Source organism: Malus domestica, chromosome 05 (genome assembly GCF_042453785.1).
Source record: "Malus domestica chromosome 05, GDT2T_hap1".
In the NCBI taxonomy this organism is placed as follows: Eukaryota; Viridiplantae; Streptophyta; class Magnoliopsida; order Rosales; family Rosaceae; genus Malus; species Malus domestica.
Window position 1 is genome coordinate 45,184,910 of NC_091665.1, and position 15,742 is coordinate 45,200,651.

At 36.2% G+C, this 15,742-nt stretch overlaps 2 protein-coding genes across 12 annotated transcripts; one reads left to right on the forward strand and one right to left on the reverse strand.

Annotated features, from left to right (window-relative positions):
* The first annotated feature begins 4,076 nt into the window (after window positions 1–4,076).
* Window positions 4,077–4,418, forward strand: LOC103408809 (uncharacterized). Its single transcript, XM_008347627.2, has one exon. It carries the CDS (start codon window positions 4,077–4,079, stop codon window positions 4,416–4,418), a length of 342 nt encoding a protein of 113 aa, XP_008345849.1.
* Window positions 4,419–7,074: 2,656 nt separating this feature from the next.
* Window positions 7,075–13,268, reverse strand: LOC103427792 (protein DETOXIFICATION 40-like). 11 transcript variants are annotated; one of them, XR_011581675.1, is made up of 7 exons: window positions 12,821–13,266; window positions 11,939–12,570; window positions 10,503–10,559; window positions 8,211–8,449; window positions 7,964–8,077; window positions 7,688–7,826; window positions 7,075–7,299 (listed from the first exon to the last, which is right to left on the reverse strand). XR_011581675.1 is itself a non-coding variant. In XM_008365872.4 (7 exons), exons 1-7 carry the CDS (start codon window positions 13,205–13,207, stop codon window positions 7,234–7,236), a joined length of 1,587 nt encoding a protein of 528 aa, XP_008364094.2. In that variant the 5' UTR covers window positions 13,208–13,268; the 3' UTR covers window positions 7,075–7,233. The 11 variants fall into 11 exon arrangements, 6 of the variants coding, with proteins under 6 accessions (XP_008364094.2, XP_008364093.2, XP_070678981.1 ...); XR_003773783.2 differs by having other exon boundaries at window positions 10,494–10,559; XM_008365872.4 differs by lacking the exon at window positions 7,964–8,077 and adding an exon at window positions 7,456–7,542 and having other exon boundaries at window positions 7,688–7,806; window positions 12,821–13,268.
* Between the last annotated feature and the right edge of the window lie 2,474 nt (window positions 13,269–15,742).

A 15,742-nucleotide genomic window follows, 5' to 3' on the forward strand; every position in this document is an offset into this window, starting at 1 on the left:
CGACCGGCTCCTCTTATTCCTCTAACATCTTATCCATACATTCATCTTCTAGTAAATATTCCACCTTCGTTCTCTTCTCATCGTTTCCTTCCGTCTATCCTCATTCCTATCCAGCTTTTAGTTCGACTCAACCTCATCATTAGTGGCGTCGACACCAGGATTGTTCTCGTCGTGTTTTTTGGTTGTCCTCGTCTTTTGCAATAGTGGCATTTTCTGAATTAATTCACAAGCTTCTGCATATGATAAAAAGAGCAAGACACAATTTTGTCATGTAGATCGATTTCTTTCATCATCCAATAGTATATTTTAATTTCCTCCAACACCATACTTATATAAAGTCGACAACCGTGAAAAGTATTACTATCTAAAATGGTAGAACTTGTTGTGTATTTATAGTTGGTTGTCACACTGATTGAAGTGAAATTACAGCTCTAGCTAGAGGAAACAAAAAGTGTGCTCATAAGGTAACACACTTCCAACGTGAAGAACAAGGAGGAGAGTTTAGTCTTAGTAAACCTTGTCAATGGGCATCCCTCGGATCCAGATAGTCTGTGCCTCCCCCTCCTTGAAGAGTACTGCAACTGGCCACCAAGGCGTGGAGTGACTTGGCCTACGAAGAGTTGGGGCTTTCACTTGAAATAAAGTTAGAACTTAAATAAATTGTTACGGTAGTGTACTCGTTTTTTGTACTTAATTTCGAATTCTCTTTAGGTTATTGAGTAGCTTGGATTGTAAAAATATATGAAAGTACTAAATTTGATTAAATTCTTTTCAAACACAAAGTTAAACAATTACATTAGTATGTTATTTAAACACTTGTTGTGAATATCGCATTTAAGAATGAGAAAAACATAACAAACTCAAAAAATTGAAAACAAAAATAACCAGTTTTTTTTTTTTTTTTGGAAAATAATTATAAATATTTTTATATGAAATAATTAAATGCTTAGTCCACACAGAACTGATAATATTGATATAATTTTTTTTATGCATCACTTTATTAAGAAGGAGGTTTGATCTAAATCATACAATAACTCAGCCGTAATAATTAAAAATCAAAATTACTATTTTCATGAGTCGAATCAAAACCTCTCGAACATATATATAAAAATACGGAATAGGATCTTATATGGATCTTCTTTGTGAGGATCCTAGGTATCACTTCATCATGTTCATTCATATGTTAATGTTACCCTGCAATAAGAAATTATTTTGAATTTTTTTATTTAAAATTGAACACAAACAGTACTTGGCGAAAACTAATCATACGATGTACAATAAACAGACCGATTTCTGATGAAACGATCTGCAAGATCTTCACAAAGAGAATCTAAAAAGGATCCTCATCCATAAAAATACAACTAAACTATAATATTGCATAGCTTCAAGTTTAAAAATCATGGGAAAAGATCCTCTTCGGATCGCTCCCACCAAAGCCACCAAATCCATTAATCCGGACTCTTGAAATTTGATCAAATAGCTAAAATTATTATAACTTTTAAATGAGCCTCGCTCCTTGTTTATAGATGTTGAATTAAATTTTAAGAATCCAGATTAATAAATTTGATGGATTTGGTGGGAGAGATCCAAATAGGATATCTTCCCAAAAATCACGACTATCACTTGTATTTGTCAGGCTGAAGCCGGTGGAGGTTGACTTGAAAGCCAACATGTCGGTACGTCCTCCTCACTCTGGTTTGACTGAACTTTTTTTTTTTTTTTGCATATTTTAATTGCAATTATTATGTATATTAAATTTTGAAAGATCCTTCACGCCGGTGGAGGTTTTTGTCTGTTTGAAACATGGCAAGCCTCATGTTGACTTGAGAGCTCTCACCTCCCAATGATCCCAAGACGGCCAGCCTGCATCACCCTTTCATTTCTTAATTTGGCGGTGTGCTTGCTTATGTCTGCAGAGCCGGTCTACCATGAATTATTATAGAGTCATGATTGGATTTTATTATTCAAAATTAAGACATATGTAATAGTGGATTAAATATCAGGCGAGTCTTGGCATAGTCCTCTTGCTTATCTTTTTTTGTTTACTTTCATTATTACCGACGGATTTGGTGGAAGGGATCGGTGGAGGCACATACCATCCTTTGAACAGTAGGTGTCTCGCACGTGATCATTGCCAAAGAAATAATCTCACTTAATCTTTTTTCATTTTGATGAGAAAAAAATATATCATTACGAGATTGATCACCTAGAGATTTGTAACTTGAGTGGACAAGAACAATTACCGATAAGTAGTAATGGAGACAAGGTCAGGTTAATGAATGACTTGAATGATGAATCAATATGTTTTTAATTTCTCTTCATCTCAACTAATAATAATCATAAACTTTTGATTAATTAGATGTCATTCCGACTATACTAGAGACTTATGCATCAATTGATTAAGAACAACTATTGAAGGACATGTTTGATGAAAATGCCTCATCAACATTTCAAAATACAAAACAAAGCTAAAGTTATGTCTTATGAGGGGTTTTTTTCTTTCTTTTTTAATAAATAATTTCAATGGACCCCAATGTAAAAGAGTCAATGACTATGCTATTGTTGATGCACTAAGGGCTGGTTTGTTATTGCTGTGCTTTGAAAAAAAGCTGCTGTGAGAATAAGCGGCTGTGCTATGAGAATAAGCGGCTGTGAAATAAATCAGCAGAGTGTTTGGTAAACTTTTTTGTAAAAGTGCTTTTGAAAAAAAAATAGTCTAATAGTGGGTCTTTTCATTAAAGAAGCACTGTAGCTCCATGTGCTTTGAAAAAAAAGCCAGTTTTTCAAAGCTGCAAATAACAGCTTTAGCTTTTTCCTTTGATTTCAGCTTATTCTCACAGCAGCTTCCAAAATAAGCCCTTTTTTTCAGTTTACCAAACACCTAAAACCCTCACAGCTTTTTTTCATGGGTGCTTTTTTTTTAAGCACCTCACTCCCAAACTAGGTCTAAGGTTTGTGGCCGATTTCCCTTCGACACTTAACCTAATACTTGACATTATTAACTACATTGAAATATTTAAGAATGTATGGTAGAGAAATTGAACAAGAAGGAGTAACAGAGAGAAATATGAACTAGAGAGTTTAGAGAAAGAAATATGAGACATGTATTCATTACAAAATGATTACACAACTATGTTTTTATAACAAAAATCCTAACAACTCTAACCAAATACTAACAAACTTACTAACTAACGGTTGATATGTACAATCATTTTAACTAATATCATCTAAGGTGTGGAACCCTAATAGACATGTCTCCTCCACATTCATGTACCTACGCTCCTTGATCTTTGTTGAAAGTGTAAACTACGCAAGTTTCAATAAATTATATACTTGATTAAATAAGTAAATGCATGAACTAATTCTTAATTTCTGACATGAGTTCCCCCAAGTTTACGTTCACAAGTGACAGTACTCCCTTTATTTATTTTTAATTAAACATTCACATCCATTGGCATCTGATCCAAAACCAAAGGCCCGGATCCTTGGATTCCACAGTGATCTAGGATTTACTTTACAATTAAATATTAAATCATAGAGGCACGCTCGATCGCATGCAATGAAATTACGTAACATTTTCCCTTTTTAAATCATATGATCTTATTAAACAGAAAAAAAATAGTTTAGCTGGTTTTTTAATTAACTCGCACAAATAAGATGATGATGATAGGCCAGCTCAGTGCCTGCAATTTTTCTCTGCATTATTTTTTCAACACTTGGTGCGATGGCAAGTGCCTTCGCCCATGAGCGGTAGGTCTCGGGTTCGAGACTTGGGAGCAGCCTCTCCATAAATGGGGGTAAGGCTAGCCGACATTCACCTCTCCCAGACCCTGCGTAAAGCGGGAGCCTTGTGCACTGGGTACGAAAATTATTTTTTCAACAAACATTGGTAGTGCACATGCTTGCTTCATCAGCAAACCAACTCTTCAATGCTCTCTATAAATTAAAACGTCACTTAATAATAACCCATCTGAGCTCACATAAGCATAACCACCTCTCTCTCTCTCTCTCTCTCTCTCTCTCTCTCTCTCTCTCAAATCAAAGTGAGTGATTGGCTTCTATTTTTCTTGGAGAAAATGGCTATGACGATCAGAAAGTCGTACGGCGCCTACTCAAAGATGGACAAGGAAGATCCCGAAGAGGCAAATCATCGACGGGCGCAGTTCTTGATCTACAAAGTGATGCAGCAAGTAGAAATGCGGCGGAGGCCTTCGAATTTGAGGATTCGGGTACGTAAACTGAAGCTGAAGATTGGGAGGAGATTAAAGAAGTTGAGGAAGAGCATGCTTCTAAGCATATCTGCTGCCAGGGTTTGCGTTTATAAGCAAGTTTTTAATCAATTAAAAACTTGCAAGACCTTGTTTGGCCGCGGAGATCAGGGAAATATAAACGCCACTCTTCCAGCTTTGTTCACCTGATTGAAATACTTTTAGTTATGTCTCTTAGTTTTCTTCTCATTGATCTTTTTCATATATAATTACCAGCTTGTAATTTCGTTTGGTAAAGTTTGCTTGTTTTCTTATATAGAACAACTTGAGAATGTCATATATATGATACGTGTCCCAGTCTGGTTTTGGTTTAAAGCGATCTCATGGATTTATTTCATTCAATCATTTGTGTTCATACGATCACCAAAACATACATTAAACGGGCATGTAAAAGTTAAAAGAGCGGTATGGTTAAAATTTTATCAATACAAAAAGAGTCAGGACGACAAACTCATCAGCAATACAATTCGTATATCAGAAGGTCCTTAATTTATCTTCCGTTGTACGCTTCAAAATGACATGCAAAGCACAAAGTAAGGCATCTCCAATGGGAGATGGAAAATGCTTTAAAAATGGGCATTTTACATTTTTTTTTGCTAGAAAATTCTCCAGTGACTGAATGTAATTATCTATCTTCGCCAAAAGATGTTAAGATAACCCTAAATTTACATTCTTTTTACATCTTTTAGTGATGTGTGCCACTAAACAAAGATAAAAAAAAATTAAATGAGATTTCAAATTTACATCTCATCCATTAAAGTAGAACTTTCATTTACATTTACCAAAAATATAAAATAAAATGTAAATATAGTTGTTGCATCTCAAAATTGCATGTTTTCATTGAAGATGCCCTTAAGTAGTGAAGCATCAAACCCATCCCTTAAGTAGTGAAGCATCAAACCCATCGATCAAGAAATATATTCTTAGCTTGTGCAAAGAAGTCAACTTCCCATCAAGACACTCCTCGCATTAGTACTACTGTCCTAATTAACTGTCACTTTTTGTACCGTTATTTAATATAATTTTGGAGAAGTGGCCAGAGGGAAAATATAGTTGGTCCACGTAGAGCAACCCATAAATCCAATTAGTCTAATTAATTAGTGTCTGAAAAAATGTCCACAAATAAGTAAACTATGGGTTTCCAGAAATTAATGTTTATATTTACAAGTGGTGGATTGTTCGTGCAGGCTAGGATCCTTCGCTTCAAAGCATTGCGTTTCGATTAAAAACAAGGGGTGTGCACACCTTTTACTTTTTACACATCTTTTTAATTTTCAGTCGTCGGATCGGATGAATTAAAGAAGATCAAGGGACTGAAATCAACAAGAGGTGTGTGAGAAGTAAAAACGGGTGTGTAGATAGCACACCTCTAAAAACAATCATTCATTTTCTTAGCAAAAATTAATGTATAATATCGTTTACAGTCGGAAGAAGAAAAATGTATATATATTTAAGGTTATAATTATTAACTACACTTGGAACTCTAGCCCCATGTTATGATTAACATGACATATATATATTTATATATTTGCTAGGTATACATTTGCATGAAACTTAAACTTGTGTTGTATGACTATGAGGTGCTCCTGACCCCCGGCCTACATGCATGGGTGGAGTTGCTCTAATAGTTATGATTAGTTGTTTGACGGGACTGTTATATTATATTTCTTTTTAGTTATTAGAATAGTCAGCAGGATTGTGCTTGGCACGCTTTATCTCACAAATAGCTTTGTATATATTATGCTTTGCTTCCCCAGCAACTCACTCCCTCCATTATTATTTGATAAAAAATCACTCGTTTCATTAATCATGCATCATGCATGGCACACCTTTTTCTCATTGATTGATGGAACTGAATGTTTCTTTTTAAGATCATCCTGTAATCCCATTTTTAACTTCTGAATTGTAATGCCCTTTTTCACTTTTCAACACATAACTTTAGCCTAACATGAAAACCTAAGGCATTCCACACGAAAAAGGATCCGGCGAGGATCATTTTCTTAGAGATCCTAGGAATCCCGTAATTTCACATGTTCATTGTAAATCGTACGATCAGAAATTATTTTAAAATTTAAAATTTAAAATTAAATATGAATAGTACCTAATAAAAACTGATCGCACATTCACGATATATGATGAACAGATAAGATCACAGGATTCCTGGGATCCCTAAAAAAAGTTCCATTCCACACTTCGAAGAATATGACTAATCTTTATTGGGATTCGAAAAGTTTATAGGCATTTTAGCTCACATTTGGTGCAGTTGAATACACATTCTCTCAAAGTTTTCAATAAAAAAATCATCTATGTTTTTGTTAACTTTGTGTCTCAAACTCATAATCAGAGAACATACTTGACTTGGAATTCTACCGCATTAATTTCTACTGGACTACTTACCATGGTTATATATATATATATATGTATGAATAAATTGAAAACGTTGATCGACTTAAATCCAATTTGTAAAATGCTTTTTGACTTGTAATGGTAAAAAACCTTTAAACTTTTACTCTTTCAAAAAAAATTTACTTACAATATATATACGCACACATATAACCAGCTTGCTTGACCTAAACTCACAATTATAAATAGAAAGATGATTGATTATAATAGGAGAGAAAAACTTCTTTGTGGCTTAACGTGTCATTAGACAATACTTAAGATAGAAAATTAATGTTAGATTATTTGTAATCTACCCTTATCTTTGATTGGTGATTATGATTCAATGGGATGAAAAACATGGAAGCAAAAACCTTATCCGATCCTCGCTGAATCTCTCTCTAACTCTCTCCTTTAAAAAATGTGATAAGAGTAATATTTTTTATTTTATTAATGGGTATAATTTAGATTACATTGGCAATTATATATAGAGTTCGCCAGCCTGCAATGCATGCATGGCGTGCCGAGCCAGCAACTGTGGCCTATTTAAAACTCGTGGCTTTATGATCTCAGCCCATTGATGCCATCAACCTTTTAGCAGAGGCTGCTTCTTGTCATCCCATTTCTCCACGCGATTTTTAGCCTTGTCCACCTGAGTTATTCAGTCCACAAAAAATACCAAAGTTTTTAGTAACGAAACAAAAATGTTGAATTAATAATATTTAATCATATATAAAGCTGCCAGTAAAAACAAAGAAAGATAACTTGAAAGGATATACTAAGTGAGCATATTGATTACTGAAATTACCTCTTTATTCCAGTCTGTACGAAATGTTATCCACAGTAAAATTAAGGTTTGGATCAGTGTTCCTCCAATCATCCCCACCCATATTCCCTGTATAATATACTTATGTACATGTATCAATTTCTTATAATTTACTAATCATTTAGCTACATTTAGCTTCTACATTGTGTAAAATTTTATATTTGCCTCATTTTTTAAAAAGAAATTAGGGAGATAATTGAGTTGGTAAATGTACCTCAGCGCCAAGGTCGAATCTAAACCCAAGAACACAGCCGAATGGAATTCCAACCACGTAATAGCATCCCACATTCACATATGCCACAAATGCTTGCCACCCACATCCAACAGCCACCCCTACAATGATCCCCTTATATCTATATTCATAATTAAGTTAAATTCTCATGAACAATGATCTAAACACACGTTTAATGATTCACTTAGACACAAGAACTAGTGTTCAAGAGTTAGTGTTTAAATTTGTCTTCTAAATAATCGGGTTTTAATATCTTACACGAACATAAGGTGTCACATGCTAATAATTTTTTGTGCACTGCTCCTGTACTTTGATCCAACACCCACACACTCCAATCCTCAATCTCTTACATTCGATTCCTGTATAAACGGTCTGACACAAAAATCTCCGTATACACCACATCCAATGTCATATCGAAAAATACATAATTCAAACCTTAAGCTTTTATCCCTGGTGAATTAACTAATGGTTAAACCAAACCAGATATATATATGATAGCACGTACCGGATAGGACTGGTTGAATCCCATTGAGGATGAGAGTGACGGCCAAATATGGAGTGAGGTGCGAGACTGCCTTGGACACAGTTTCACCGCTAGTGAAGGCATAACTAATTACGTCACGGAGGGAGAGCACAATCACAGCTTCCACAACAGCATAAGTTAAGGATACCAAAGTTACCACTAGAACCGAGAATGCTGCTGACTTTGGATTCCCAGCACCTAGCTCATTGCTTACCCTCACACTGCATGCATCATTAATTCCCATCAATTAATTTGTAATTACATATCTGCTTATTCATCAATTAATTTTTTAATTAATTATGACTTAACATATTTCAAGGGCTTATCCGGTTGAGTTACTCCTATATTGCTAGAATTATCAGAGAGACGAGCCGAAGGTCCACTTCCAACAATATCGATATTGTCTTCAATTTGGTAATTACCACTTGCACAATTCGTCAGGTGTAATGTTTTATCACAAAATGCCTCAATGTTAGTTAGAGTGGGGTTATGATTTTTAAACTTTTCTTTTCTCAAAGATATGGCTGATGTGGGATGTTTCAACACACCCTCTTATGTGATACTTAATTAGTGGATAACATGTGAGAGATCCACATATCAGCAACCACGTGAAGACAAGAGGACTCACCCTACACGTGAGGCCAAGGAACCATCATCGTGTGGGGACAAAAGCATCTACCCATCACGTGACAGTACGAGCCCACTTCCTTGCTCTGATACCATGTTAACTGGATCGTCGGCCAAGATTGACTGGGTCCGGGTCCTTGCCGAGTCTGCTGTCAGCATCATGATTTCCTTTATGTTTAGCGGTTTGGGGTACATGCATGCCTGCTTGCTGCCCAATTGAATTGTGGGCAGTAGACACAGCAGGCACAGACTCTTGCATACTGGAGGTAAGTGATGCAAGCCCAGTTCCTGCTTCAGCATTTTTTTTCTTGCACATCGTCTGTAATTCTCCCTGGGTTTCGCTGTGCAGCCATCTGAAACACAGTGACTTAGGCCTGGTTTGGTATTGAGGTGATTCTAAAAAAAGCTGGTATCAAGCTTTTTTGTGTTTGGTAAACATTCAATTTCAGCTTTTTTCACAGTTTTGAGTGAAAAAAGCCAAAAATAAGAAGCTGCAAAACCCAACTAAGCAGCTTTTTTTTCAAAGCACAGCAAATACCAAACCAGCCCTTAGTGGTTGTATTATAGGTTTTTAAGGATTTAGGTCACTCTCTTGTCTCGAGATCACACCTTGATCCTTTGCTCTTTTTTTTCTTTTGCAAATTGATTTTGAAGCTAACAAGAATCTATAATGTCGGCACCAAGATAAAATTATGATTATGAGTTTCAATCTTTGTCTTCTTCTTGTCTCTTGCTTCGAGACGCAGAGGTTTAGACGTCTAGGTTTTTTATTTTTTCCTCTTTCTTTCAGTGGGGTGAGCAGTGCCTTTGAGTTTGAGGTTTTGGTGATCTAGGTTTACAGGGTTTTTTTTTTTCTTTTTTTTTTCCAGTGGGTGGTTCTCTTGCATTGAGACCACGCTGGAAATTTTTCTGGGTTTCCAGAGATTACCAGCTAGAGTAAAGGAGAAAAAGACAATTCAAAACTTACTCTGATGCCAAGACAAAGTTAGTTTTAGGATTTCAAATATGTTGTTCATATTTCTCTTCTCCCGTTGGGAGGCAACATATATACACAAATTCTTTCCTTGTAATACAAGGAACATTAAAGAGAGTTACAACCAAATTAGGAAACATAAATATAATCCTAATCAATCCAAGACGTTGACACATGCCAACATGTTGTCTCATGTGTGAAGCCAACGGCCACACTTGTTTGTGTTGTTCACGTGCTAGGCTTAAAAATTTGTCACACGTGAGGAGGCTTGTTGGATATAAATCTCACATTAATGGGAGGAGGAACCTTGCAGGGACTTATAAGTAAGTTAAGTTACTGTTCTTATTACCAATTGATTTTATAATAAAACCTTAACTTTCTTCATATGGTATCAGAGCAGGTTACCTTTCGTATGAAGTCGAATGGCCACAAGTGCTTGATGTTACTAATTTCTGTTGTCATGTGTTTGGTTTGAAATTTTGCCACACGGGCATGTGAGGATATAAAAGTCAAAAGAGTCTCATATCGGTGAAAGGAGAAACTTTGTAAGGGCTTATAAAAAGTTGAGCTACTCCCATATTGCTAACTTGTTTTTTGGTGAAATCTCATCTTTCTTTGTAGCTAGATTAATTAATCTAATGTCTTACAATAAACAATATACGGACGTTACGTACCTTGCAGCTGCATTGAACCCGGCTGAAACATTGAACAACACTCCACTTATCGACATGCTGCACAAGAAGAAAGCGAAACTATGCACCGTTAAGCAAAACCATGCACAAGCAAATTATACATTTATATCTGTCCAAGAAATGGGGTTCACTTTCATTCTTTTGCAACAATTTGAATTGGTTGTTTTTAAAATCTTCATTTACAGATCAATCATCTTTACAAAGATTCATCTAAATCTAAAATATTTTACCTATGTGATTATCATGATGAAATTTAATGTTCGTCGATTTCTTTGAGTACATTTACACAATTATTTCTAATTTCGTTAAGTATAACAAGAATGACCTCTTATATGAAATTTAAAAAATAAATGATTTGAAATCGTTAAAATTTAACGAGGTAAGGGATGTGTATATGACCAAATTAATTTCTTTTGTATTAACGAGGTAAAGGGGTGTGTATATGACCAAATTAATGTCTTTTATACAAATTGAGTAAAAACAACTTTATATTGTGCAACATCAAGTGGACACAAGAACTTGATACATCACTTCACTACGGAGTTAGGCATCTTGAAATCAATTAATTTTTTTAATACGAGATTGATGTTAAATTATTTTCATACGAGATTGATGTTATTATTAGGATTTGATGGGTGCGTGGAAGATATCTATATGTCAATATTGAAGCCTATACATGGGCATGGGAATGAGGATCCTTTGCGGATCCTCTTTGTGAGAATCCTGGGAATCCTCAAATCTTGTTTGTTCATTGTACATTGTGCGGGCAAAAATTATTTTAAATAATTTTATTTAAAATTAAACGTGAACAATACTTGATGAAAACTGACCACACGATTTACAATAAATGGACACGATTTGAGGATTTCTGGGATCATCAGAAAGAGGATCCGCAGAGGATCCTCATTCTATATATGGCACTTTCGAAAGGGTAAGATATGTCACCAATATGAAATAATCACGTTAATCAACACTTAAATAATAATCTAATTATAAATATCAACATTATTTGGTTTACAAATTTTAGTTTATAAATTTAGTTTCTCTAGTATTATCCTTTTTCAAAAAGCCTTGAGCGTTTATGTTTCTATGTGAGGGAAAATTTTGGTAATGACTGATAAGTCATGTCCTTTTGTGGTAAGGAGAAGGTATATATTCGTCCACTTGTGGACGCACTCTCCTCAATAAATTGTGAGTGGGTAATGTTAACCAGATCATTTATTTGGATTAAAGTTTATTTACATTAAATATAATGTGAAATTTAGGCTGACACGTAATAATTTTACATCAAATTTGTGAGAATTAAATTTTAGACTTGATATTTATAAGTGAGAAGAATAATACAAACTTAATTAAAATGCGTAACATTAAATTAAATTAAATTAATTAATGAAAGCAGAGTGTTTTTGGGATCTTACCATACGGCCAAAGAATTTAGGGCAAGCTCGGGGTTCTTGAGCAACCCAGCAATCAAAACTAGCACCTGAAAATACCAACACTCCAAGCACAACATCACCGCCGATGCAGCCGATAGCTTGAAAAAATCCCACAACCCAGAAAAGGCTTGCAAACTAAAACCATTCCAAGTGAGCTTACACTGACTGCTAACCAAGATGTAAACAATCTGGGCCCCAACTATGATCCACCAGGACAAGCTCAAAACAAGAGACGCACCTATCAACCCTAAACCCAGCTTGTACACAGCAACCCAGCTCAGCAACAAATGCACTCCTAAAGTAGCTGCTGATATGTAAGCACTCGGGGCCACAATTCGTTGTGCTTGGAGAAACTTTTGAATGGGGAAGTTGACGGCGTAGGCAAATATTTGAGGGATTAGACCGTAGACAAATACGGCGGCGGCTGAGGCCACGGCGGGCGGTTCGCCGAGTAAAATCAACATGGGTTTTGTGAGAAGAAAGATTGCCAGAAGTGGGAGGCCAGTCAGAGATAGGACTATGGTTGCTCTTTGAAGGTATATGCTTAACATGTCATATTTCTGGGCACCGTAAGCTTGCCCGCATAGAGTCTCCACTGCACTTCCCATGCCTAGCTGCAAGAAACCAGAACAAAGAAAATAATTTATTAAAGAGATAAGAATGACAACATAAAATGCATGTGATTGAGAGTATATAAATTAATTTTCATGTTATATATGTTGTGATATTGTCAATTTGAAACGTTTTTTTTGTGTGATCGAGCATATTGAAAACGTTCATCATCTTAGTTCTAACTTAATAATTGACATGCTAGTTAATAACACAACAAGTCATAGGACACATAAGTTATATTGATAAATGTACCATGAGGCCATAGGCCAAGAGTTGGATGCCGTTGTTGCCGAGAGAGGCGGCGGCGAGCTCAAGATTGCCGAGGTGGCCGGCAAAGACACGAGCGGAAAGTGACATGGAGTTGTTAATGACATAAACCAAGACGGCGGGAGCAGCAAGACGAAAGAGGAGCTTGAGTTCAATCCATGTGGCCGAGCGGAATCGCTTGAACGAGGGCAATTGGGTGTCGGATAGCACCTTCTCGAGTAGAAAGTCCACACCGTCTCCATCGCTGGAGGCTTGTGCTACGGGTTCAGGTTCGGAGTGTAAGATGGGTTGGTGGAGTGGGTGTTGAGAGCCCATTTTTGGACCAAAAAGGTGGTGGGGTGTGTGGCAGAAGTGTGCCACAGTTCGATGCATGGAGAGAAATTGGTGCTTGGAATTTTGGAAGTATGAGGCTGCATTAATAATGTACGAAGTCCATGTTAGAGAACGAATGTATTTGACACGTTGTCCGTGGACATAAGTACTTTTTGGCATCAAACTAATACAGTGCGTCACTTTGTACTAATTAAAGATTTATTAATATTCTATTTTACTTATAAATGAATTATTATAGAATTAGAGTTTATGTTTTCCAATTCGGCAAAAAAAGTGTAATTAAACAATTTCTTTTAGGTCAAACGGAGACTTCATAACCAAGCGTATAAATATTTCTCTTTTCATCATTAGGAGAGGGATGTGCTTAATTTTTAATTTCATCTCTCCATTAAAAGAAATTACAAAAATGATATAGCTACAAAATAGAGTTTACACGGCAAATATGGAGAGAACGTTCTCTATTTAAAATAAATATGTTGGAGTGGGGCCCCCCTACAATAATCTTGTAGCTTTTTTTTATAAAGAATTCGATGCCATCTTCGCTTTTTATCATTGAGAGATGTGGGTACTAAAAAGAAAACACTTTGATGTTCAATGCAGTATTTGTTCAAAAACATAATAAAACACTGAGAAGTGGGAATAATATTCCCCTCTCTTCTTTCTCTCGCCCCAAGAGCTGGTGGGATTCTAAGCCTGCATTAAAATTTTCTCTCCTTCTATCTCACGCCATATATTCCATGGTGGTGGAGTTATCTTGCCTTAATTTTCGCTTCCCATAAAAATCCTTCAACGAAGTGGAAACTCTTGTTTTTGTACTACATTATTGCTAGTTCATTGTGAAGTTAAATTCATTTAATAATATCCTTTATTAAAAAAAATGCAATAAATATGATTATATACTTACCAAACAATATTTTGTGTAAGGTAGGAGAGCTTGAGAATTATGGCGAATCAAACTCAAACGTATGAGATTAGGGAACATTTACTTTTTTTTTTTCAAAATTTGGGAACATATACTTCAGAAACCACTTATTTGGTTAAGAGAATAACTTTTGTTTGATGCCTCGTGCCATTGTTGAAAAAATATTCTGAAGAAAATTGAGGTTCACGTCAAAATTAATTGATAATATGAGAAGTAGTTAATTACTTACAAGTATATGCAACGTCTCTTACTGGATAAACACTCTCAACACGGATCCATACATGTGGCTTGAGGTTCCACAATATAAAATTAATTGGTATTATGTGCGAAGTAGTCCATTACTTATAAGAACATGTAAGGTCTTTTTTTTTTTCCGATGTGGGCTTAAAACTCTCGACACACCCCTTAACTGTGACGAATTTTCAAGACTAATACGTGGACTACACAAACGGAGACGGAGTGATGTGGAGCACATGTATCCATTGGGCTTTACATGTGAGACAATCTGCTCTGGTACCATAAAGAAAGTTGAAATTCCAGCATAAATTCAATTGGCAATATAAGAAATATCCTAATTATTTATAAGCACATGCAATACCCCTACTTTTCCTGATGTAGGGTTAACATTCTCAACATATTCTATTTTTTTTAAATATTATATTCTTTCTTTATATACACTCATTTATTTCACATCCCTACTTAATTAAAAGGAAAAATAATACATGATCCTGATATGAGACTGTTGACCCTAAAAACTATCAAGCCTATGTGGCGCGCAGGCTGAGTAATCTATAAGCTAACTACGTCATTCGGTGAACGCGGGGCGTGCCAACTCGTCGGCCGAGCTCGGCCGAGGAGTAAATTTTGTTGATGTTGCGTTGGGTGCGCGGCTGACTTCTGCGTCTTGCGATTGCGGCCGAGAAAGGAACACGTCTCGGCCTTTTGGGCTCTCGAACCTGAAGACAAGGTTACTATTCTTACGAAGTTCAATATCAAATTCGGCTTTCAATGTGCCGAATGTAATAACTGTAACACCTCACTTTGCCGAGAAGGCTGATGAGATGACCTCGACCAATAAGGATTCAGAAATCATTCTCGACCGAGACTTGGATAAGTAATCAACCGTCCTCGCCGCAGTGCTGTTGATGCCAACGGAAGATGCTGCGAGACTGGCTGATTCTACGGTGACAGAACTATCTATGCCGACTTAAGATATCACCGGTTGCTTTCACAGTGATGTTGATGCCAACGGAAGATGTGTCAGCGAAAAGAGAAAAACAAAATCTCAAAGTTGTTGAGGGAGTTTGCGCAGGGCAGTTTTGTGTGTTGAATTGGAGGGGGCTTAAATGGTGCACAGCCTCTTCTATTTATAGCAACGGATCCCCTAAGGTCGAGTTAAAACCCTATTCGGACTAGGACTTCTTCTCCTGGTCAAACACTGACTCGACCAATCCTACTTTCATTATGACTGTGAACCTAGTCCTTTATTAATCCGGATTCGCTTTCGGGTTATTAATCCTGCCGAAACTCTTTATTGCACCAGGATTCGACTTGTTCTACGTCATGACCTAGCCGACCTAGGTTTGGAGGCCCACGTACTGAACGATTCATAGCACCCTTGTCGCAAGGCCTTCCGGGCCGAGAATGATTCT